Here is a 23,759-nt window from a genome sequence, read left to right as displayed (position 1 = left end):
CATACCCCTCCTCCTCTCTTTCCCTCTCTCTCTCTCTCTCTCTCTCTCGCTCGCTCGCTTGCTCTCGCGCGCGCGCTCTCTCTCTCTCTCTCCCTCTCTCCATCTCGCTCTCTCTCTCTCTTACTCGCTCTCTCTCTCTCTCTTGCTCTCTCTCTGGCTTGATTTGCCTGACTGCCTAACTACACCTCCACCATCTTTCCTATTCCAAGTCCTTCTCCTACTACTACTCATTTCTCGAGGCCCTTCCCCTCTTCCCCTCCTCCTTCCATACTTTCCTAGCTTCTCTTTCTCTCTCTCTCTCTCTCTCTGTCTCTCTCTCTCTCTCTCCCTCTCTCTCTCAATTTGCCCGACTACCTAACTACAACCCCCATCTTTCCTACTCCAAGTCCTTCTCCAACTACGGTTAATAATCTCAGCCCAGAAGCACATACGTATATATATCCCTCTTTTTTTCCACCACAAACGTCATCTTTGTGTACGTGTGGCCAAGGTGGCAGTCCAAGATACTCTGGACCTACCCATATTATTTTTATACGACTGAGATGATAAAAACTGATAACCTTTCTCATACAAACCCAACTCCCACCCCCTCCGCTCCCATCCCCAGTCTTCCTCCCCAGTCATACAACCCCGTTTCCTTGACAGGTAGGAAATAATCATTGCGCTGTGAGTTTGATCTTATGGTGTTTTTAAGAAGTGATTTGTGCCGAGCAGCTGGAGGCTGACGCAAAGGATCCTGGGCCGTGGTCAATCATTGTGACTGCGAGCTGAAAAAAAAACCCTGATGCACATCCTAGAGAATATGCCTGAGCGGTTGTGCGGTTGTTTAATCCACACATCTTAATGTAACGGGCAATGCTCGGGCATTTTTTTTTTTTTTACAGTAGGCGGGTTTATTTTTTTCCAGCTTGCATGTGAAAACACACTCATGAGAGGTCAATAAGATTCTGTGATCAATGTGGAACACTTAAGGTTGTATTGTGCTTTCTTAATCTCTTAATGATGTTGTTTTTTTGTGCGGTATTGTTGTATCGCAATAGGCCTCCATCTGTTGCACTTCAGTTGAACAAAGTCAGACATATTGGGCCAGCTCGTAATTATTCCTGCACAACACATTTCATATGCGAGAGGATAATAATTAATCGTATGTTTTTGAAATCCTTTGCAACATGTTGGCTGAGAGCCAGACTTGTTTGCACCCCCCCTCCCCACACACAAACACACACATGTGTACTCATCATAATTAGATAGCTGAGATTTTAAGACATTATTTTTTTTCAAAATTTCCCTTGCAGTCGTTCTCACAACAACTAAGCTTCCCTGACAAAACACGGCAAGTTTAGTCGACTGTGATTAACAAAGTTGTGTCTCCGGCAGCTGTTTGACACCCATGAATCAACTTGACATGTTCTCACGCCCGGGTGAACCCCTCATTACTGTCCCAGTGAGCGGATAACAGCAGCATTCACAAGCCCTGTCAGCCGTCGCATCGCAACACCAAAGCAAAAAAAAAACCTGTTAGCCGTTAGCCGCCTGCTTCCACTCCACTCTCCCGACTCCCGCACCTTGCAGTCCTGACCTCTGCCACTCACTTTGTAGACAGATAAGCGGGAGGTTTTCGACTCTCGGACCACCATGCTGGGAGCCAGCAAGCAAGGTTGTGGTGTGTAGGCGGTTTTATAACGAGCGGATGATTTTCTACTCTTTAGCGTTGAGATGCCCTGGATGAATGAGAACCTTTACAGACACGAATCTTCACTCACTGGCACAGACAGCCCGTGGCCTTAATGGTTAAGGATTCAGAAGGTTGAAGTTTCGAATCTCATGCGATTTACTCCCGGGGTGCCCTTGAGAACAGCTCCACATTGCTCCAGGGACTGTAACCAAAACCCTGAACCTAAATAAGTGTACGTCGCATTGGGTAAAAGCGTCAGCTACTGTTACTTTAAGTGTAATGTAATATAATGTTTTCTACCCCTCTCTCTGCAGGCTGGTCAATGTGGCAGATGAACCTCACAATGACTAAGATTATAAAAAATAATACAGAGATGATCTTCATTTTATCCTCTTGGTTTTGACAAAGATGACCCAGTGAATGAGTGTCCTCAACGCCATTGCTTTCTCTCTTTCTGGGCAGGGTGGGGAGTGTGGCGAGGGGGTGAGGGAGAGGAATCTCTCCTGAGTCTTTTCTCCTCTTAATTTTGACAAAGATGACCTCTCTTCCCTGTGCATGGTGGGCAGTGTGGCGAGGGGGTGAGGGAGAGGAATCTCTCCTGAGTCTTTTCTCCTCTTAATTTTGACAAAGATGACCTCTCTTCCCTGTGCATGGTGGGCAGTGTGGCGAGGGGGTGAGGGAGAGGAATCTCTCCTGAGTGTTTTCTCCTCTTAATTTTGACAAAGATGACCTCTCTTCCCTGTGCATGGTGGGCAGTGTGGCGAGGGGGTGAGGGAGAGGAATCTCTCCTGAGTGTTTTCTCCTCTTAATTTTGACAAAGATGACCTCTCTTCCCTGTGCAGGGTGGGGAGTGTGGCGAGGGGGTGCGGGAGAGGAACCTGTCCTGCATGGTGCACTGGGGCGACTGGCTGGACGCCTCCTCGCCCCGGCCGGTGGAGGACGAGCGCTGCGGGGACCGGCTGAGTAAGGAGAGCGAGCAGGAGCTGCGCCTGCCCTGCTTCGTGCCCTGCCCAGGTAAGCCCCCCCTGCCCCCACTTGCTCTCTTTCCCTCCCCCTGCAGCCAGGCACAGCTGGAGCCTGCAGCTCACAGAATTGCGAAGTTGCTCCCAGATTAGATATTTCGCCAAAGCATCTGGCTTTACTAATTAAAAAGAATCCAGAGCGGCGAGGTCCAATTGACAGGATGAATTAGATGAGCTGGTAGCCAGGGGTTAGAAAACGTCAGAACTTGTTTTCACAGAAATGAAACCTTCAAACTCTATGAAAAAAAAAGAAAATGGAGCATCAGGGACTGCCGTGGGATTTTTAGGAGAGACCTACGGGTCGGAGAAGACATACTACAGGGAGAAATGGAAAGACAGCGTCAACATCTGTGTGGCATTTAGTTGCAAGTTGTAGCACAGTCTGTCGTGGACATTCATTGTCGCCTGGCAACACTTTCGTGGCAGAATAGATTTTTTATTCCTTTACGCCTTATTTTACGCCTCTCCCAAATAACAAGGCAGTGGCTCCAACACTGATGGGCTGTCGTTTGCTTTCTCTGTCTGTATTCTTCTTTCTCTGTCTCGCTCGCTCTCTCTTTGTCTGTCTGTCTGTATTCTTCTCACTTCCTCTCTCTCTCTCTAGTTCTCTGTCTGTCCACCTCTCTGTCTTTTAATGTCACTCTCCCGCCCTGTAACACTCCTTCCTCTCTCTCTCTCTCTCTTGCTCTCTCTCTGTCTCTGTCCCTGACTCTTTCCCTCCCTCCCTCCCTCCCTTTCTATCTCTCCATTTCTCCCCTTTGATTACCTCTGACTTATCTGCCCATCTCAGCTCCAGCTCACCCCTTCCTACTGCAGGGCTATGTCAGGGGGCTAAGAAGAAGCAGCAGCAGCAGCAGCAGCAGCAGCAGCCACAGTGAATTTCAGACGTTAGTGGAAGGGTGGATAGGGGTGATGCCTGGTGATGGTGGTGGTGCCTTGTGGTGGTGGTGGTGGTATGGGGTGGTACCGTACGGTAGATGGAGCATACGGTCTGCTATATGATGCGTTACGTTACGCTGCTGCAGCCTCCTGCGAGAGGGGTGGAAGAAATGGAGCAGCAGAGTCAGACCCCACCAAGATGAGAGATAATGAGATGCTCCACTGCACAGATTGTCACTAATAGCGAGCCAGAGCTGGGGAATCAAAGGGATGTCATGGATGAGGAGTCGCCATCGTCACAGTAGGCGGAAAAAAAATTGTCATCGCAAGAGAGAGGGGGAGAGATGGAGGGATGGAGAGAAAGAGAGAGAGAGAGAGACAGGGGTCCCTCTCGTGTGGATTACCAGGCTCATTGATGTGCGACCTTCAGTTAAGCAGTGTGCTAATGTGTCTGTGGAATCCCCTAATATATTCAATTTCTCATGCGTTTTGCGCCATGTCAGTCACCGAATGAAGTTGCTCGCCACATGTCATGCTCGTGTCCAATTGAAATATGAAATTTCTCGAATTGCTGGTGGTGGACGAGACAGAGAGAGAGAGAGAGAGAGAGAGAGAGAGACACAGAGAGGAGAGATTTTGATGTGTGTTCAGAATGATACCTGCTGTGCTGTGCTGTGCTGTGCTGTGCTGTGCTGTGCTGTGCTGTGCTGTGCTGTGCTGTGCTGTGCTGTGCTGTGCTGTGCTGTGCTGTGCTGTGCTGTGCTGTGCTGTGCCCAGGGTCGTTGCAGCCAATTGTGGGCCCTATGTACAATCAGCTCCAATGGACCCCCTCAGCGATATATATACATAAATCAGACTGTGTGTGGGCCCCCTATCTACATGGATGACTCAGTCACACCTTACCCACCTGGGTTGCGTTTCCCAAAAACCCTTAAGTAGTACTTAAGCCTAAGTAGTACTTAATAATGAGGGGCCGGCAATATACCACATCACTAAAAGTGTATGCATACAATCATTTTATAGGTCTACATACAATACTTTTTCCTCGCACATGCAAATAAAATGGTTGCACCAAGTGCATGTGCGAGGTAAAATAATGTATGTATAAACTTTTAGTGATGATGTGAGACCTATGTCAGATACATTGCCTAGACGGCCCCTCATACTTAAGTACTACTTAGGTTTAAGTACTACTTAAAGTTTTTGGGAAAGGCACCTGAACGATATCCCTGGCTGTGCCACAGGTGACTGCCACCTGACGGAGTGGTCCACCTGGAGCTCGTGTCAGCTGACGTGTCTGGAGGGCCGCAGCTTCGAGACGGTGGGGCGGCAGGCGCGCTCCAGGGCCGTGGTCATACAGGTGCTGGAGAACCAGGAGAGCTGCCCGCACCAGGTGTTTGAGACACGCTCCTGCAAAGGTGAGTTGTGAGAAGGACATTCCTTTGTAACACATTACATTACATTACATTGCATTTGGCTGACGCTTTATAACCAAAGCGACTTTCAAAAGAGGACACTGTCATAGCCAACATCACTAGCAAATACAAAGTGCACAGGAATATACAGAACAACAAGTGCAGATGCAAAGAATGGTTAGTTTTTTTTTCTTCTTTTTTTCTAAGAGTACACGCACAAAACACACACACACACACACATATCATGTAACACTTTATTTCACGCTGTCCTTTTTTTGTTTGTGTGTGTGTGTGGGGGGGGGGGTGTCAACATCATTTAGACAGGACAGTGAAGAGTGAGACAGGAAACGAGTGGGAGAGAGATAGCCTGATAAACCAGCCTAAATGGATTGCCGTCCAGCAGTTGGCGCTGGTTTTCCAGGCTAGGAGAGAGAGAGACCGGTCACGGGTGAGGATCGGGAAATGCCCAGTGCCCAGCCGACCCATCAGCCCATCAACATGAACTTACACTGTACATACTAGCAACAAATCTTATCCTTAACCTATTCTGCGGCGTTGACACACATTTGTAAAGTGTTTTGGGAGTGACCTGATACTTTAGATACATTCAATTTTATGATCTTTGTGTCCTTGATTCCTTGTTTCCTCGATTTTCAACCATCCCCCCACCCTTCCTATGGAGGAATCAAAGAAGGAATGAAGTGAGGATGGAGGAATCAAGCATCATATGCAACCTCACTTCTCTGACATCTTGCCTCTCACCTTTTCTTGTGTTGACATCCTCAATGACATGAATACACAAGGAGAGAAGGGCATAGGAAGCAATTCATTTCAGTTCAGTTCAACTTTATTGGTACCCGAAGGTAAACTGGGTTTGCAGTTTAAAAGAAAGATGGCTGTCCTTACATCAAAACCACAAGACACATGACACATAACATGGAGTCTAAAAACACATGTAGGCTACACAAAGAATAAATAAATAGTAATACAAAGACATTTTACTTATACACATACAACATATATACACACAAGGGGTGGGACTGCAGTAGTGGACCACAATACTTCATACAACCACTGCAGGACCATGGCAGAAGTGACACCACACTCCTAAAGTGCAAAAAGGCATTGTTACAAATACATAGATAAACCTGCAAGTTATACTTTGTTTGTTTTACATCTTGTTTAGCAGAGTAATTTCAGCTGGGACGAAAATGCTTTTAAACCTATTGGTTCTGCAACCAGGAACTACCTACCTCTGTCCAGAGGGGAGGTACTGGAACTCTCAACAGGAGGACAGGAGGAGGGATATTGAGGTCGAGCCCAAATTCATCAAACAGGGCCAAAGATGTTGGGGTGGGGGGTGGTGGGGGGGGGGGATCAGGCGTCAGGTGGTACAACAGCATCTAATGTCCATAGATTCATTAATTTAATTGGTGGTTGATATGCTGCAATGAATATGATTGTTAGATAGCCATCTAAGAACAAACTTTAAAAAAATCCATACAATAATGGCGCTGGCTGTTGTTGCGCCGCCCTGACGTATGTTACTGCTGAAACGTCACTGACCCAGCAACCAAGTGGCTGAGGCTTAGATACAGTATGATTGGGTGCCATTCTTGCACAACACCACACGTCTCCCAATTTACTTCCCACTTACTTGCATGTCTGAAACCAAACTCACAATGCAATGCCCCCCCCCCCCCTTTTTTTTTTAGAGAACAGCAGCTGATTATTTGACTTTACACAATGGGAAATATTCAGCTACATTCAGGTGCAGTGTGGCCACCTACTGTAAGTGAGACTATTGAGTGAGTCGGTGGGCAGACTGAGCCTGCCTGCCTGCCTGCCTGCCTGCCTGCCTGCCTCCCTGTCTACCTCCCAGGCCTAATAAGATGGCTTTGTCCCTGCTCCGTTCCACAGGGGGGAAATGCCACAGCTATGAATGGCACACCAGCGGATGGCGAGACAACGAGCGGTCTGTGTGGTGCCAGCGCTCTGATGGCGTCAATGTCACAGGTAATGTATGTCATGCTGGGCATTTGTCTCTCAAACACACTGCAGCACACACACACATCAGCAGCAGGTTGAACCTCACTCCCCCAGATACCCTGTTTTTAGCACAACACTGGATATTGTACAGTAGAACCACAAGGTCCAGGATATACAGTACAGCTCATAAAGGTTGGAGCAGGCTTCACCAAAACATATTTTTTCTTCTTTTTAAGGTGCTGACCAAAATATTGTCAAACTGAAAAGTAAGAGAAGGTCACACCGAAACGCGTCTGTGTAATAATGAAAACAAATTCAATGCATGGTGCAACCTTCTCTTGCTCTCCAGTATGCAGGGGCTGATCTAGCCTTTTTGGGGCCCTAGGCGAAAAAATAAACAGGGGGCTCTCAAAAGTCATTATATAGACGTAGAATTCTGTGTTTTGGTGCTATTTAAGTGTTTCGTCTCATATAGATCTTTGATTACTTACATAAATGACAAATTAAGATCAAGTCTACCTTTTTTGTGTTTTTACCATGACTGGTGTGACAGTTGGGAGGACAGATTTAGTCGGGGCCCTAGGCAATTACCTAGGTTTGCCTAAGGGAAAGTCAGCCTCTGCCCGTATATACAGCACAATGCTTCTTCTGTGTTGCACATTTGCCAGTGCTGAGAAGTGGCAGTGTGATACCCAATAGCTGTTGTGAGTTTGCTAAGTCATTGTTAGCGAAGAAGGAGACATTTTGAACCATGTCTGTCTCCAGTGATGGGCAAAATAGATTCATGAGTTACAAACCAGCGCCACATATTCCTAATGACATGGTTTCACCTGGCCTGGTGATTGGCTGATTGAATGATGACCAGGTTGATTTTGGAAAGGTAAAACTGTGGCACTAGATTATAACTAATGAATCCATTTTGCCCATCACTGATTGTCTCATATTAGCTAAGGTGGTTAAAGGCACATGGATGTTGGAACCCCCCCCCCCCCCCCTCCCTCATGTACATACTGTTGTAAACTTCAGAGCTACTAGGAATACATGACAACAACGTTGGTGGTAAATATGAAAAAGACAAGTAATGACCACCTAAGTTGTTATGCACTGTGCCTTTAATGACCAAAGATATTGTTGGAGAGCGAGGCAAGTATGTGGGGCAAAAAAAAAACAGTCAGCAAACCATTTGCTTGGGCATACAGCTCCCTAATGCTGCTCCCATTGATCAACAGCATACTAACCAACCGCAGTCATCAATAAAAAAAAAAAGCCCAGAATTCACAGCCAGCTCACGAATCCATACAAATGCAATATAACACCTTTTTATTAGTGCAAAACGTGGCAGCATAGCCCCCAGTCGTCGTTGCACACCGAAAAGAGTTATTTGCGGAAAGCGCTGCAGTGAAGGCTTTTGGATGGCTTGATGGGCCGTAAATAACAGGTAGCTGGTGATCTTATCTGTGTAAGAAATTGTCTCCGGCAAATATAAGCTCCAACCGGGGTAATCTTTTACTGCTCAGCTAAGCGTGAGACCCCGGGCATTTTTCTCTGATGTTTTGACATGTAATTTTCCATTGGCGGAATTACAGTGTTCTCCCGATTGATCAAAGCCCCCGATAGGTTAGCCGAGCCATTAATCAAGAGGCGCGCAGCTTGCATTTATTTGCTTATCAATGGGCGGAAATGCTAATGATCACCTCTGCGTTGTTCTCCAGGGGGGTGCTTCCCGCAGAACCAGCCCACCACCGTCAGACACTGCCACCCCCCCTGCACCAAACCCTTCTCCCACTGCACACAGGTAAGTAGTGCCCAGTGTTGCCAGATTGGGCGGTTTTCCGCCCAATTGGGCTGCTTGGGATGGCCTTCTGCAGGTAAAAAGAAGGGTAAAAGGGGTATTTGGGAGGGTTTTTCTGCTGGTTTATGACTATAGAAATCAATAGAATTTTGATCAAATTGATAGTGATTTAGTGCTTGCAGACGAGTTTTGAGTATTTCTTTGGGTTGAAAATCATCAGTCTCATCTGGCAACCCTGGTAGCGCCTTATACTCTCAGCCAGTACCAAGCACCAAATGTTGAACTGCTGTTGTGTCGAGATTGGCTGCTTTGTTGAGATGAGCTACTGATTACAGTTGCCTTTCTCGACATGACCTCAAACTAGCTCTGTTTTGAAGAGAAGCATCTACAGTACAAACTAGGAATGCACCCAGAGAGTGCAGACCTCTGGCAAGGAAGATGTTTGATAGAACATTTTACTATGTTGCACCATAATTTTGTTTTCTTTCTGCCTTGTTTTGTGGAGTTAGAAACTGGAATGCCAAAATATCCTGCAGTGGTGAAGAATCTTTTAAAAATGTAATCACTTGTTCCTTTTGTCATTTCCAACAACTCCACAAAATGTCATCAAAATCCATGTTTAACTTTTTGAGTTATCTTGCTCACAGACAGACAAACAGACAGATAAAAAACCCCAATGCGACCGAAAACATAACCTCCTTGGCGGAGCTAATGGGCTCGTTTTTGATGGAGCAGTGCTGCTTTTGCTATGCAGAGTGCATGCAGAATGCATTGAAATGGCATGCACACTGCCTTGCAAAAGCAGCACTGCTCCATCAAAAACGCGACCAATGTCTACTGGTTTCAGGCAGGAAACAGGAACGTGTAATTATATGTCTACGCCACTGGATGCAACTTATACATGTACCCTCCAAAGCATTGCATCTCAGGTCACATAAAAATGGCCATAGGCTGTAAACATTGCCCAGTCCCTAATTCTAACTCAGATGGGGCACTAACCTACTGCATTGTAATGACTTTGAAAGCTCAGCTCGACCGGGTAGCAGCTCATCTCAACAGACACAACACCGGTCCGGAACACACACGTGCCGAATCCTATCCGGAACGCAATGTGTTTTTTCCACCTTACCACGTCTTCTCCCTGCCCGTTCTTGTCTATTAGCCAAGATGTCTGGAAGTTAACAAAGTGATTAGAGTGGAGCGGGGGGGAGAGAGCAGCAGTCCGTCTAGTGGGCTCTCCAGCCCTTAGTGTGCTGCTCACTCAGACGTCTGCACTTAGTGTAGTGCTCAGCCCCAGACGTCTGCTTTTAGTGTTGGTGTTTGGAGAGAGGGAGAGAGAGAGAGAGAGAGAGAGAGAGAGAGAGAGAGAGAGAGAGAGAGAGAGAGAGAGAGAGAGAGAGAGAGAGGGGGTATTGCAGGTAATGTGCTTTTAATGCAGTCTATTGCCAACAACAAACACTCCCTAAGACAAGAGAAGGGGGAAAAAATCCATTCAGTAGCAGCAGCAGCAGCAGTAGCAGCAACACTCATGGTTGCCCACTACTGCCCCCACTAGGCCTGCCTGGGCCACTGCAAGTTGCTTTACATCAATCACCTTACACATTGCAGGCAGCGATAGTAAAATAGAGATGATATCGGGGAACATGGAGCAGTGGCACCTGAAGATACTGTACATGACAAGTCGGTAGTAAAGATACAGAGTCTGGGGTGCCGTTTGACACAGGGCACGATGAAAAATGCCTCTAGCGCCACTGCCAGCCTTCTTCTAAAGATGGTAGTGTTATTCCACTATATTTACTTTCCCCAGTCTTTTCAGTCTTCAAATGAGGGCTTAAATAAAGCTGATTTGTGTCCTTTTGTCCTTCGAGGGGTTTTAAAAGGAAGCATTCGGAATTCAGTGAGGCATGGCCTTTTGCCTCATAATTCCGGTATTAAGCTCCCCATGCATAAACAGTGTCCAGCAAAAGACCAATAAGTCCTACTGATTCATATGCTGCTGTGCCTCTGGCCGTTGTGCGTGTGTGTGTGTGTGTGTGTGTGTGTGTGTGTGTGTGTGTGTGTGTGTGTGTGTGTGTGTGTGTGTGTGTGTGTGTGTGTGTGTGTGTGTGTGTGTGTGTGTGTGTGTGTGTGTGTGTGTGTGTGAGAGTGTGGGCATGCTTTCGTGCCTGTGTGCGTGTGTGTGTGTGTGTGTGTGTGTGTGTGTGTGTGTGTGTGTGTGTGTGTGTGTGTGTGTGTGTGTGCGTGTGTGCGTGCGCAAGCAATGTGCTTTTGTGTGTGTGTGTGTGTCTGTGTGTCTGTGTGCGACGCCTGCATGCATGTTTGCATGATGTGTAATGTACTGTATGTATGTGTGTGTTTACACGCCTTCCTGTGTGTGGGCAGAGTGGCGTGTGCGGCTGCGAGAAGGGCTACACGGAGGTGATGACCACGCACGGCTTCTTGGACTACTGCACCAAGACGCCGGGCAGCGCGGACAACAATAAGGCCGACGTCAAGACCAACTCGGGCCGCGGAGCCAAGCCGGGGCCTTCGCACATCCACGACCTCTTCGGAGAGTGGTCCCTGCGGCCCGTGGGGCCAGGTAGGCTGAAGGTCTTTTTTCGACTTTATTTGATAGTGTGAGACAGTGAAAGTGAGAGGTTGGACAGGAAGCGAATTGGGAGAGAGACGGGGAGGGGTCGGCAAAGGACCCGGGCCGGGAATCGAACCTAGGTCAGCCGCATGGCAGGCGAGTGCCCTACCGGTTGGCCACGGCAGGACCGGGACCAGGTTGTTTGATGTGCAGATGGCATCTGGCGATCCTACTGTACAGGTAGTCAGTGCCCAGTGCCCAGTGCTGAACTAAGAGGGCCTGGAGCCCCTAGGCTACAGGTTGCTGTAGGCCCCAATGGGAGGCAAATTCCATAACGAAATGACATTGGCAGCGTCATAATTCCAACCCAAGAATTTAGTATTAATGGAATTTATACGGCAGACTAAGTTATCATTGCAGCATCTTGTTACATTTCTCCAATTATATAGATCCCCCCCCCTTTTTGTAGCAGTTGGGGGCCCCTTGGCTGCATCCATATCTAGCCTGTGCATTAAAGGGGTATGCCACTATTTTGGGGCTTAATACAGTTAAAATCGTTGGCCAGGGTTTATAAAGGTGGGTAAGTGTCTTATTTTTCATGTAAGCCGTTGTCTCGCTTTAAGACAAGTTAAAAGAGGGAGCATGTCGCTAAGCAAGTGAAAGTCAATGGATCCGTGTAGCATGCTACAATACTACGCTTAACATGGAAAATAAGACACTTAACCACCTTTATAAACCCCAGCCAACGATTTTAACTGTATTAAGCCCAAAAATAGTGGCATACCCCTTTAATACTCCGGCCCTGACAGTGCTAGCACCCAAGCACCCAACCGCTCTACTCACCCCAGCCTTCACCTCCACCCTCCCTCCCTCCCTCCCTCACCCCCTCTCCGTCCTTCTCAGTACCAGACAGGGCCAGCACCCAACCCCTCTACTCACCTCAGCCTTCACCTCCACCCTCCCTCCCTCACCCCCTCTCCGTCCTTCTCAGTACCCAACCGCTCTACTCACCCCAGCCTTCACCTCCACCCTCCCTCCCTCACCCCCTCTCCGTCCTTCTAAGTACCAGACAGGGCCAGCACCCAACCCCTCTACTCACCCCAGGCCACATCTCCAACCATAGGTGCCGAAGTAGGGGGGACACAGAGCTTTTTGGCCCCCCAAATGGTTAAGGTGGAGGTGCAAAACCGCCCCAATAATAACGAAATTGTAGATAGTTCGTTGTATTCTATTTTCCTGTACACACACTTCAGTCATTCTTTAATTTTGACCCCATAATGTTGAGCTGGAGTTGGCGCCTTTGCCCTCACCCTCCGTACCCCCTCTCCTTCCCTCACGGTACAAGACAGGGCCAGCATCCACTCCACCTCCCTCCCTCCCTCCCTACCTCCTTCTCACCCCATCCCAGCCCTCCACCACCTCCCCCTCTCCTTCTGTCACAGCACCAGACAAGCCCAGCGCCCACCCCACCTCCCTCCCTTCCTCCCTACCTCCTACTCACCCTATCCCATCCCTCCACCACCTCCACCCCTCCTCACCCCCCCACTCTTTCCCAGAACCAGACAGGGCCAGCGCCCACCTCCCTCCCTCCCTACCTCCTACTCACCCTATCCCATCCCTCCACCACCTCCACCCCTCCTCACCTCTTTCCTTCAGATCATCCCCATCCCTTTGAATTCAAAAGCAGCAGCTCTCGTCTTCTTCTTTTTCCCCTCTTCTGTCTCTCTCTCTTCTCAGTGCCACAGATAGATGACAAGATGGGCTGTAGATAAACAGCATTCATGTTTTAGCTGGAGCAGAAGTAAAGCATTGCATGCTGTGGAGACATGCGGTGCGTTTGTAATGGGAGTTTATATACCATTAGTGGCTATATATAATTCATTTCACTGTCGATGTTTAATTCATCTGCTCTGAGCGGCACGTTTTTGTTTGGGTGCTGCACGTCTATTTTTTTTGTCTTTCTCGTGTCCCAAAGGACTCCTCGATTGTCTTGCCAGGGGAGGGTAGCAGAAATAGCATCAGACGTTCTATTTGTCAGTAGTTATTTACGAAAACAAAACTATTTTTATTATTAGTCTGTTGTTCCCTGTCAAAAATAAAAGGTTGGGCTGAAATAACCCCATTATGCCAATAGTGTTTTTCAAGACTTTTACGTTACCCGGCGTCTAGTGCTATTTCAGTGATGAAAGGAAGAAGGTAGTATTTTTGGATGCCGTCTTCAAGGCTCGGAGGGAGGTGCAGAGGGCACGGTAAATAATTCTGCATTTCTCTTTTCTCTTTGTCTGCACAGATGGAAGAATAAAGCTCTGGGTGTATGGGGTGACTGCTGGTGGATTTCTGCTCATTCTGTTAATTATATCAGTCTCATTTCTCTTTTGGTACGTATGCCACCGCAACAATATCATCAATGCAAAGGTTAATGGTGCTGAATTGTACATCACACTATTATAAAGCTTGTATGGTTTTTTTTTAATGGGAGAGAGTGTGATACCCTTGAAACAAAGACAAAATACTGTATTTTTCATCCATGTCCTTTTTAAAAATTTAGAACAATGTTTCTTTGCTGCCCCCAAGTGGTGAGTTATGATTAGTGCAGTCGTATCCAGGCGTTGCACAAAAGGTTATCAATGCTGTAATATGTTATTATCATTCTTGATAATCAAGCCCAATACGTACAGTATATATCAAGCCCAATACCCATATAAAATTACACCCAGGCTGGTAGAAATATTTAAGATCCTTGTTACAGATATGACTGAAGAAGCCACAATCTCTTTTTTAAGGGAAATCTTATTAATGATTCATAGAAATTCACCTTTTATAAAAACGCTTTACTTGCATCTTGCATCACAATACATTAAGGTTGTTTCTTTTCTGCTTGTGCTGTTTCTGTCGTCCTCCACGTACAGCAGTCCTCCCAGCCAGACAAAGAGCTCGTGCCCGCCACAGAAGCCCCTCACGCTGGCCTACGACGGGGACGTGGACATGTGACAATTGTGCCCTCATAGTCACCCTCCACAGCCACCCTTCAGCCAGGGCTGGACTGGGGGAGAAATAGGGCCAGGGCGTTTTTCGCTTAGAGGGGCCCCTCATAATTAGCGGTGTAGAATCGGTGGGCCCCTATTTTCAGAAATGTGAAAAAAGAATGTTTTGTATTTCTGAAAATAGGGGCCCACAAGGGTGCGGGGCCCAACTGGGAAATGCCCGCTATGCCAGACGGCCAGTCCAGCCCTGCCTACAGCCACCACACAAGAACGCACACAGCAGTCACAAACATCGCCTCGTCTTCACTTGAGCCCCGCACTCAGCTGGAACTGGAGCTAACATGCAGAACAGGATTTTGGGGAGGAAGAATGAAAAGAACCTTCCATCGTCCCCCTCCTCCAACACGCTACAGTACATCAAAGGGATTGTCAGTTTCTCTACCAGACTTCTGTGAACTGGGGTAAGACGGACGTCAGAGTCCAAGGACACACACACACACACACACACACACACACACACACACACACACACACACACACACACACACACACACACACACACACACAATGAAATGGGAAGCCTTTTGGATTAAGCACTAACGTCTATGTGTTGTCATGACATTCAGAAAGGGTAACTCAACACCCGACAGAAGTGGCATTCCATGCACCAATGGAATATGCTGACATTTTCCTGAGGTGTGCGTGGCTTTTTTTTTTTCTTTGTTTGTTTTTTTTTCCCCTCCGACCTTGACGGAACGTGACAGCGGTGGATGAAATATAAACAATAGGGGGCGAATTGAGGAGGTCACAGTTGTGTCTTCAGGCTTTGGTTGTGCCAGCTGCAAGTGACTTCTCTGAAGAAAAAAAAAATGAAGAAGACGCACTATGCACTATATTAGTGCTTATGAGTTCTCTTTTTTTCCTTTACCCCTTGTTTTTCAAATAAAACGGTTTTTATTGTGTTTTCATTGTGCTGCAAGGTTTTTTGCCGTTAAAAAAAGTGTTTTTCCTTGATAATATAATTGGGTGTACTATATGTATTTACCAGAATGGAAACCAAAATGAAATCAGCGCGGACTACATCATTGCGACCTGAACCTTGGTTCCCTCTGTCGCTCAAACTAAACAGGCTTCTACGTTTCACAGCTCTCACATTCTGCACCCACCAACTGAAAAAGCATTACGTCTGCTCTCTCCCCCCAATACCAGCAACGTTAACTTTTATTTTACTTTTTTTGTTGTCAGGTGCCCACTGTGACTGTGCAAAATGTAGTAGTGATTATGTGAGGTGGAGACGTGTCCATGAATGAGAGCTTGAGAGAGTACAGGTGTCACAGATATTATTGTGTTTGTGTGCATGAACAAGCTTTTAGGGGGAAACTGCCTCTTATGTCTGTCAGAACAGAAGAATGGTGGAAGCTGCCGGTGTGGTGTTCAAAATGAACCGTAGTATGCTCCAGTCACCTTCAATTATTTTTGTTAATACGTTATTTTTGTACTCAGCCACCCGTACTTCAATAAAGACGAGAGGCGTCTGGTGGCATCTGGTTGTCGGGCCAACCATCCTACTGACATCGACGACTCCTGCCATGTTCGTTACCTGCCAGATTGTAATATCTCTGCCCCCATCCTCCTCCTCCAAACTCCTCGTGGCAGCTGACAGATGTTTGTCCTGATGCTCAACTGGCAGTTGCCATCAGCGTGGCCGCCCGTGGACGTTACTACAAGTGGAGTTTGTCTCATGGCTCTCATGTGTTGGTGTTCAGCTCAGCCCCTGAATGTGAAATGACATTGTAGAGCTTTTTTATTTATTTATTTTCTACTGCCTCTTACAACATGGGCTTAGAGGAGAAAATGGAGAGTTGTGAATACGCAGCAACGACACGCCAGCTTTGTTACATGTCATTACAAATGAGTTGAATGTCGAAAAAGTATGTTTTTTTATTTATTTATTTATTTAATTAATTATTTAATTATGTATTTATTTATTTATTGGACAGATTATAATCATTCAGGGCTACCTTCGGAAAGGTTCAGTGATACTATGTTTTTGCCATGTAAAATCAAGTCCTTCAATTCAAAGACAGAACTGTATTTTTTTTTACTTATTTTTTTATATAGTTTCATGCCATTTGATGAGGTTAACTATAATGGAGAAACAAATAAGTTATTATTGAGAAGGATCAACTGAAAGTATTGGTAAAAGTCTGCACTTTTGTAGGTGACGACAGTTCGCTTTTGTCGAGCATTTGAAACATTCCAAAACCAAGGCCTCAATGCAATGGGCAGGATGTGTATGTTGTTAGCTTCTAAAATGCAAGCTTGATATGTTTGTGTTACCAACCAGGGGTGCTGACAGGGAGGACAAAGGGGAAATTTGTCCTGGACCCATGAAGAGAGGGGGCCCAGAAATTAGTCCTCATTACAATGTATGTATGGGGCTGGGGGGCCCTTTCAGGCCTCGCCCTCCGAGTGACGCAACACCTTCGGCGTTGCTACCAGTCAGGTCAAGAGCAATGCAAGTACTTTCGGAGTTCCCGCAAATACGGGAACTCCTCCCACTTTGTCGGGAAGCAAACAACCATTAGCAAACCAAGGGAGGCAGGTCAACCATGCCGTTTGGGAAATGTTAATTGTTATGCTCTTGGTCAGACCAAGTCTCGAAGAGATTTGAACGTCAATGATAATCAGGCTACCTTTCAGGTGACTTTGCCCTGGGCCCGTCCAAAGCTGTCAACAGCCTGTTACCAACAGTACCAATACCACAGTTGCCGATCCAAGTAGATTCAAATATGTACTTCCCTTTTGTTTTTGTTTAGTTTGTTTGTTTTGCTGTTCATTTTTAACTAAATGGACCTAAATTCTTTGCCAAAAAACCCCATCAATTTGTATTTTTCATGTCGAGGTCCAGCATGTGAGATTTCTCCTCCTTGCTTTAAACTTGGTAATGATGAGAAGTGACAATACAATGCTCATAGTTAATTGGAGTTTATCATGCTGTAGTGACCAATTCCCAATTTGTTTCTGTCCCTGATTAGGTGACATCAGTTCAAGATTGCGTGTTAATATGGAAGCTGGACCTACCGTATGCATGGGTTCTAAATGTTTGTTTTCTCCTGGCTGCACGACACTAGCTGCGCACAGCTCAATCTCTGATTGTTGGAAACCGCTGTGGTCCAAAAATTAGCTCACATGGTTGGCTTCCAGTGTCTTGCCCCTCCTCACAACATCGTGTTTATAAACACGATGAACCCATGTATAGGAATACATGAAATTGATGGTGCAGGTAAACATTCATGACAGTGTAACATTGACGTGAGTTACCATGTTTTGTTTGTCACGTTTTCCATCTTTGTCCAGGTTAGTGGCAACCACGGGCACTGACTGTTTTGGCTGAGCGCTGGAATAAAGCCATTTGAAAGGGCCCTTGACTTACTATGTCAGGGGTGGGCAATTATTTTGGCTCAAGGGCCACATTGGGTTTAGAAAGTTGACCAAAGGGCCGGATGTCGTAGGCAACTTGCCCGTGCCAATAATAAGAATTGGTGTACGGCAGCATAATTACACCATTTAGTACTTTAGTAATCTTAGGTTTCCAAGACCCTTGTTTTAGGTAGCGCATTGAAGAATGAGTGACCATGAGACGAGAGTCTGCATTTTTTTTCTGGGAAAGGCTCTGAGGGCCGCATGAAATGGCCGAGCGGGCCGCATGTGGCCCCCGGGCCTGAGTTTGCCCACGTCTGCACTATGTCATTATGATCCAATTCTGGCCTCCCTCTCTCTCTGGGCACAGGGCAACCGACCCATTTTGGACCCTTTCCATTCAAGCAAAAGTCATTCACCCCCAGACCAAACTTCAGCCGTCCTCAACTGATCCCCTCTTAACTCCCTACACATGCTGCCCCATGCTAGCCTAATAAACTAGCGCCACCCGCTGGCGGCAAAAATGTTTTGAATCTCACATTTAGTCTGCCCCATGAAGTATGTTGCTTCATCTATCTACCATCTGTGGCTGTACGTTCAGTGCTGGCAACGATTCCCAAAAATAAAATTAAGAAATGTCAAAACGAGATTGAAACATTTAATGGATGCTACTTGGGGATGCTTCCTGTAGGGAAGAGGTGGGGTGTTGGAGAAAGTTTACTTGTACAGATGGACCCATTTGTGGTGAAGACATTGGGGAAGCCCAACCAAACAGTGCAGTAGCAACTGTGGCAGCAGGAAGCATCTGCCCACTATGGAGTGAATGTAGGCTAATGGATCAGACTCAGATGCTGCACAAAGTGTAACTATGTGAAACTATGTGTTGTGGTGCATCAAGCCCGTGTTTTGGATCCACTATTGGTTGAATACATCATGACAGAAACTGCATTGTGAGCGATTTTCAGTTTTTTCGTTTGCTTTCCAATTGACATTCTGGCAAAAAAAAAAAGACAAGATATACTAGAACATCCAACTGTGCATATGCATGCTTGAACCTTAATGTCAAAAACATACAATTTATCCAGAAGTGGCCTTGCATTTATTGTTTATTCTCATAAGCATTTTTAAGAAGTGTTCTTCAGTGACCGTGAAAGGAGCCCATGGACTTAACATTGCCCCTCAGACTTTTCTAGGTTTTACATTGCTTCAGAAATGTTAAATATGCTCTCAACAAATATCCAGTTGCCTGGAAGAAACACACTGGACTTTTTTGTTTTACGTTGTATTTTTTGTTCTATTTGTGTGTATTTGAAGAGTTGAAGGAAAATGCTAATAAATTGTGATACTCTGTGGAACTATTATGTTTCGTTCTCATTCGGAGAGGGTATTGTGTATATTATATAGACAATGTATTCTTGCAATGATATGCCTTAACACACAATTCATCTTTTCAAATGCATTATTGGGCTTAAATAACTTGTTGAATCCGATCATTTTAGCTTTTGTTAAAGCCTTCCTTTTTTCCCCTGAAATGATTTTGTCCTACATTTCTCATTTTCATAACAGTCTTCGTAGAGGATGGAGTTCTCTCCTCTTGATATGTGCTGTTTCCTGCCTCTTATCTTTGAGCGCCTTGCAAAGCGCCGCTGATAAAGTCTTCCCTCTCTCTGACTCTCTGGCTCACTCTTGATGAATGGCTGCGACTATAGCAATGGAGTTCATTGGATATTATTGTAATCTCTAGCGATCTTCAACCACTCTCCATTTCATAGAATTGATACTCTTTCGCTGTCTAGAGAATTACTTCTTTCTGAGGAATTCCAAGTTTTTTTTCTTTCTTTGAGAGTGTAATGCAGTGTGTATATACATCCATCCAACACATATGCGACTTTGACAGAATACTAAGTGAGTTTTGTGATATAACACATGTCGAGGCTGACAGAAAAGGCTTTCAGCGTAGGTGTGTTTGCATAATTAGTTATGCCGCAAAGTCTTAATCAATTTCTCTCATTCTCAACAAACGCTTTTTGCTCGGTTCCCTCCCAACACTCGCATGCCATTCATTGGTTACACTTCTCACAATCTTGCCAGACAGTTCACACGGCGGGGAATGTTGTGCATTGGGTCTTCAGGAAGTAGGGATCGTTTAAATCTTTTTGTTTAATTTAACTCATTTAGTTAAGCGTGTCAACTCCACTCAGGGAGAAAATGAATGTAAGTGGTTGTGTCATAGGCACCTTGCTGGGGAGCGGCTGGATGTTGTGATCTTGTCATGGTTAATCCATCTATTTAGGCCCCCTCCCCTGTGCCACAGGCATTAGGCTACCCTGCCTGCCACTTCTCTCAGAGTTACAGGCCTCTGCCTTTCGGGCTGCTGGACCTGACTTCACTTTAATCATGATTTATCATATGCCAGGCAGCCCCAATCTACTGATTTGAGTGAAGAGAGGAAAAATGGATGGTAATTGGCCAGCATGAATATGTAATAGCTATTTAGGGGCCTGAGAGAGGGGCCTGTAGGGTGTAGTCCTATTTGTGCATAATCTAAAACCGAGTGGGCATGTACCATTGCTTACAGAACCATCCCGGGTTAATCTACAAGTTTGCATTAATGATGATGGAAGGTTTGTGAAATGGATGGAAGATTTGCAAATCCTGATACCTTTCTCTGACATCAAATCATGACTTTGCATTTGTCTGACTCTGGCTGCTGTGTGTGTACGTTGAAGTGTTTTCACATTTAAATGTATCAATTTCTATGACATCCTGGTGTGCCAAAGCAAAGACCTGCAGATCCTGCAAAACCCATCACACAACCTATAGTAGATAATGTGAATGAGGTAATAAAACAACTACTGGATGCTTAAAAATCACAATAAGAAACACAATGGCACACTTCTTTTTTATGTCATTTTTATTTCAACAGACAATAACTCACATTCCCATTTTTTTTATCATTGAGCTAATGTGTCAAACTCATCAAAGCACAAATTGTACATTGCACATTGTACATCTCAATTAATTATACTATCAAGGTTGCTTTTTTCCTTAATTCAATTCAGTCAAAGCAACATACAGCAGGTTTATTTACAGTAGTCTACACCAGGGATTCTTAACCATAGGGCCGCGGCCCAAAGTTGGGCCACGCTCACAACCACCAGGGCCACAGCCAACTTTCAGTTTCGCACCATTGGGCCGCTTGGGCCATGGGACCGCTTATCAAATTGACTACTAGTGCGCGTCTTTTCCCTCAAACGCAACTCTGTCATAACGCAATGACCACACCCCGCGTTTTTGTTGTTGGGGGGAGATCCATTAACAACAAGACAGTAACACAGCCTGTGATGGTAACACCATTTGCAGTGAACTATTTGCAAAAAGAAATTACCAACCGGTTACGGTTTCTGACTTGGCGACATCTTCTTTGTCCTAATATCCTCACGCTTTAGTAGTTAGAAATACGTAGGTGTTCAACGGTTAATATAATATAATATAATATAATATAATATAATATAATATAATGTACTATAATGTAATGTACTATAATGTAATAGTTCAAGTTCAAGTTCAAGTTCAAGTACTTTTATTTGTCACATACATGTTAAGTGTAGTGAAATGATGATGGGGTCATCAGCTCTGCATCTTAAAAATTAAAAATTAAAAATTAAAAATTAAAAAAAAAAAAAAATAAAAATTAAAGAAGTAAAGTAAAAAAGGAAATAAAAGGTGAGAAATAAGTTAAAGAAAATTATTATTTAAAAAAGTCTCTGTTCAGCAGTCGCACTGCCTGGGGGTAAAAACTTTTCCTCATTCTCTCTGTTCTGGCCTGAATGGTTCTGAGTCGTCTGCAGGACTTAAGTAGGGTGAACATGTAAGAGTTGGGGTGTGAGACATCCTGCATAATCTTCCTAGCCCTGGCTCCCACTCTCTTAGTGTAAAGGCCCAAGAGTCCTGGAAGGTTGGCTTTAATAGTGCGCTCTGCAGAGCGCACCACTCTCTGTAGGTCCTTCTGTTGTTGTTGTGTGCAGCTTCCAAACCAGGCCGTAAAACAGCCTGTTAACACACTTTCCACCGCTGATGAATAGAAGGTGGTCAGGATGGGAGTGGAGACCTTAAACTTCCTCAGTAGGCGGAGAAAGTACAGCCGCTGCCTGGATTTTGCTGTCAGGTGTTGAGTGTGTTGTGACCAGGAGAGGTCCTCAGTCAGGTGTACTCCCAGGTACTTGTAATTTGAGACCCTCTCCACAGGCTCCCTGCTGATGGTAAGTGGCGTGTATGCCCTGCTCTGCACCTTTCTGAAGTCCACTACCATTTCTTTCGTCTTGCTGACGTTCAGGGCCAGGTTGTTGGACTGACACCACAGTGCTAGGTCATCCACCTCGTTCAGGTAGGCTGTCTCGTTGTTGTTTGAGATGAGACCCAGCACCACGGTGTCGTCAGCGAACTTAAAGATGGAATTTGAGCTGCTGGTGGTTGTACAGTCATGTGTGTAGATGTTATAGAGCAGTGGGCTCAAAACACAGCCCTGGGGCGAGCCAATGTTGAGGGTCAGCTGACTTGAAGTGACACCTCCACCTATTCTGACCACTTGAGGACGATCAGTGAGAAAGCTGAGCACCCAATTGCACAACTGTGTGTTGAGTCCCAGCCCCCTCATCTTGTCAGCCAGGCGCAGGGGGATAATGGTGTTGAATGCTGAACTGTAATCTATGAACAGCATTCTAACATAATTCCCCCTCCCCTCATCCAGGTGGGACAGTGTGGTATGTAGAAGGCTTGAGATGGCATCGTCCCTGCTTCTGTTTGCTCTATAGGCAAATTGGTGAGGATCGAAAGCACTGGGCAGGGTGTCACATATGTGTTTTTTCACAAGCCTCTCAAAGCACTTCATAACTGCTGATGTAAGGGCCACTGGGCGATAGTCATTCAGGCCTGCTGGCTTGCTGTTCTTGGGCACAGGAACTATGATTGAGTGTTTAAAACAAGATGGGACAACGGCTTGGGCAAGTGACAAATTAAAGATCTCAGCATATACGGATATAGAATGTAATATAATATATATACATGGGTAATATGGGCCCTGGGACACTGTGCATTGGAAAAAATGGGCCTTGACCTCAAAAAGGTCAAGAATCCCGGGTCTTCACTCTTTGTAAAACAAAATAGTGTTCAGTTCACAACTTCACACTATCAAAATCTCTCACATAGGCTTACTGTATTTATTTCATTATCAACCCTATTGATAACCATTTGACATGATATAACAAAGTTGTTACACCATTAACCCTATTGTACCTAATGAGGTAGACTACTAACACGAACACTAGTGTGCATTGGCACTGCCCTCACGATTCGATTACGATTCGGGAGGTAGCGATTCGATTCGATTCAATTCTACGATGCATTGCAATGCATTAGGCTGCATTTCTACTGAAAGCAAAGCAAATGTTTCATCAGTCATGATGAGGCCATACAAGTAGTCAGATACTGAGCAACTGCATTGCATTGCATTGCCGAATCGATTATTGTTAACACCACTAACGAACAGTGTTGCCAGATGTACGATAATTATCGTATTTGTACCATAATTTTGCCCATTTTGACCTCTGTACGTCCGATCAAAAAAACACATGATGTACGATAATTTCAGAGTTCTCATTCAATTCATTTTGATGCCTTGAAACAACTATTTGGCTCTTGTAGGCTAAAATAATTTCCGGTAACACTTCCAAATAAGGGGCCATAATTAACAGTAAAGTAGCTACAACCTAATACTTAAGTAAGGGTTAATAATCATTACTTAATGCCACATTAGACACATATTAATTGTTATTAATGCATATGTTGAACATTAGTAAGCAGTTACTTAACTATTAGATAACTACTACCTTGTGTTACAAGTTAATAGCATATTATTATTTAACTAATTGATAAGTAAGGGCACAGTTAATAGTTAAGTAGCTATCAGCTCATACAGAACTAAGGACCAAAATTAACACTTACTAAAT

General features: G+C 45.3%; 1 protein-coding gene across 1 annotated transcript in view; it reads left to right on the top strand.

The window, feature by feature from the left end:
- Positions 1–14,335, top strand: part of thsd7ba (thrombospondin, type I, domain containing 7Ba) — a 206,551-nt gene extending 192,216 nt beyond the window's left edge. The window contains exons 24-30 of the mRNA XM_063213542.1: positions 2,518–2,689; positions 4,821–4,994; positions 6,912–7,007; positions 8,693–8,775; positions 11,155–11,353; positions 13,635–13,722; positions 14,254–14,335. Of these exons, the coding sequence (XP_063069612.1) occupies positions 2,518–2,689; positions 4,821–4,994; positions 6,912–7,007; positions 8,693–8,775; positions 11,155–11,353; positions 13,635–13,722; positions 14,254–14,335 (894 nt within the window). The remainder of the gene's footprint in view (positions 1–2,517; positions 2,690–4,820; positions 4,995–6,911; positions 7,008–8,692; positions 8,776–11,154; positions 11,354–13,634; positions 13,723–14,253) is intronic.
- Positions 14,336–23,759: the final 9,424 nt, after the last annotated feature.

This window comes from Engraulis encrasicolus, chromosome 13 (assembly GCF_034702125.1).
Source record: "Engraulis encrasicolus isolate BLACKSEA-1 chromosome 13, IST_EnEncr_1.0, whole genome shotgun sequence".
Lineage (NCBI taxonomy): Eukaryota > Metazoa > Chordata > Actinopteri > Clupeiformes > Engraulidae > Engraulis > Engraulis encrasicolus.
Note: the sequence above shows the minus strand (reverse complement) of the source record. Positions and strands in the feature narration are given on the sequence as shown.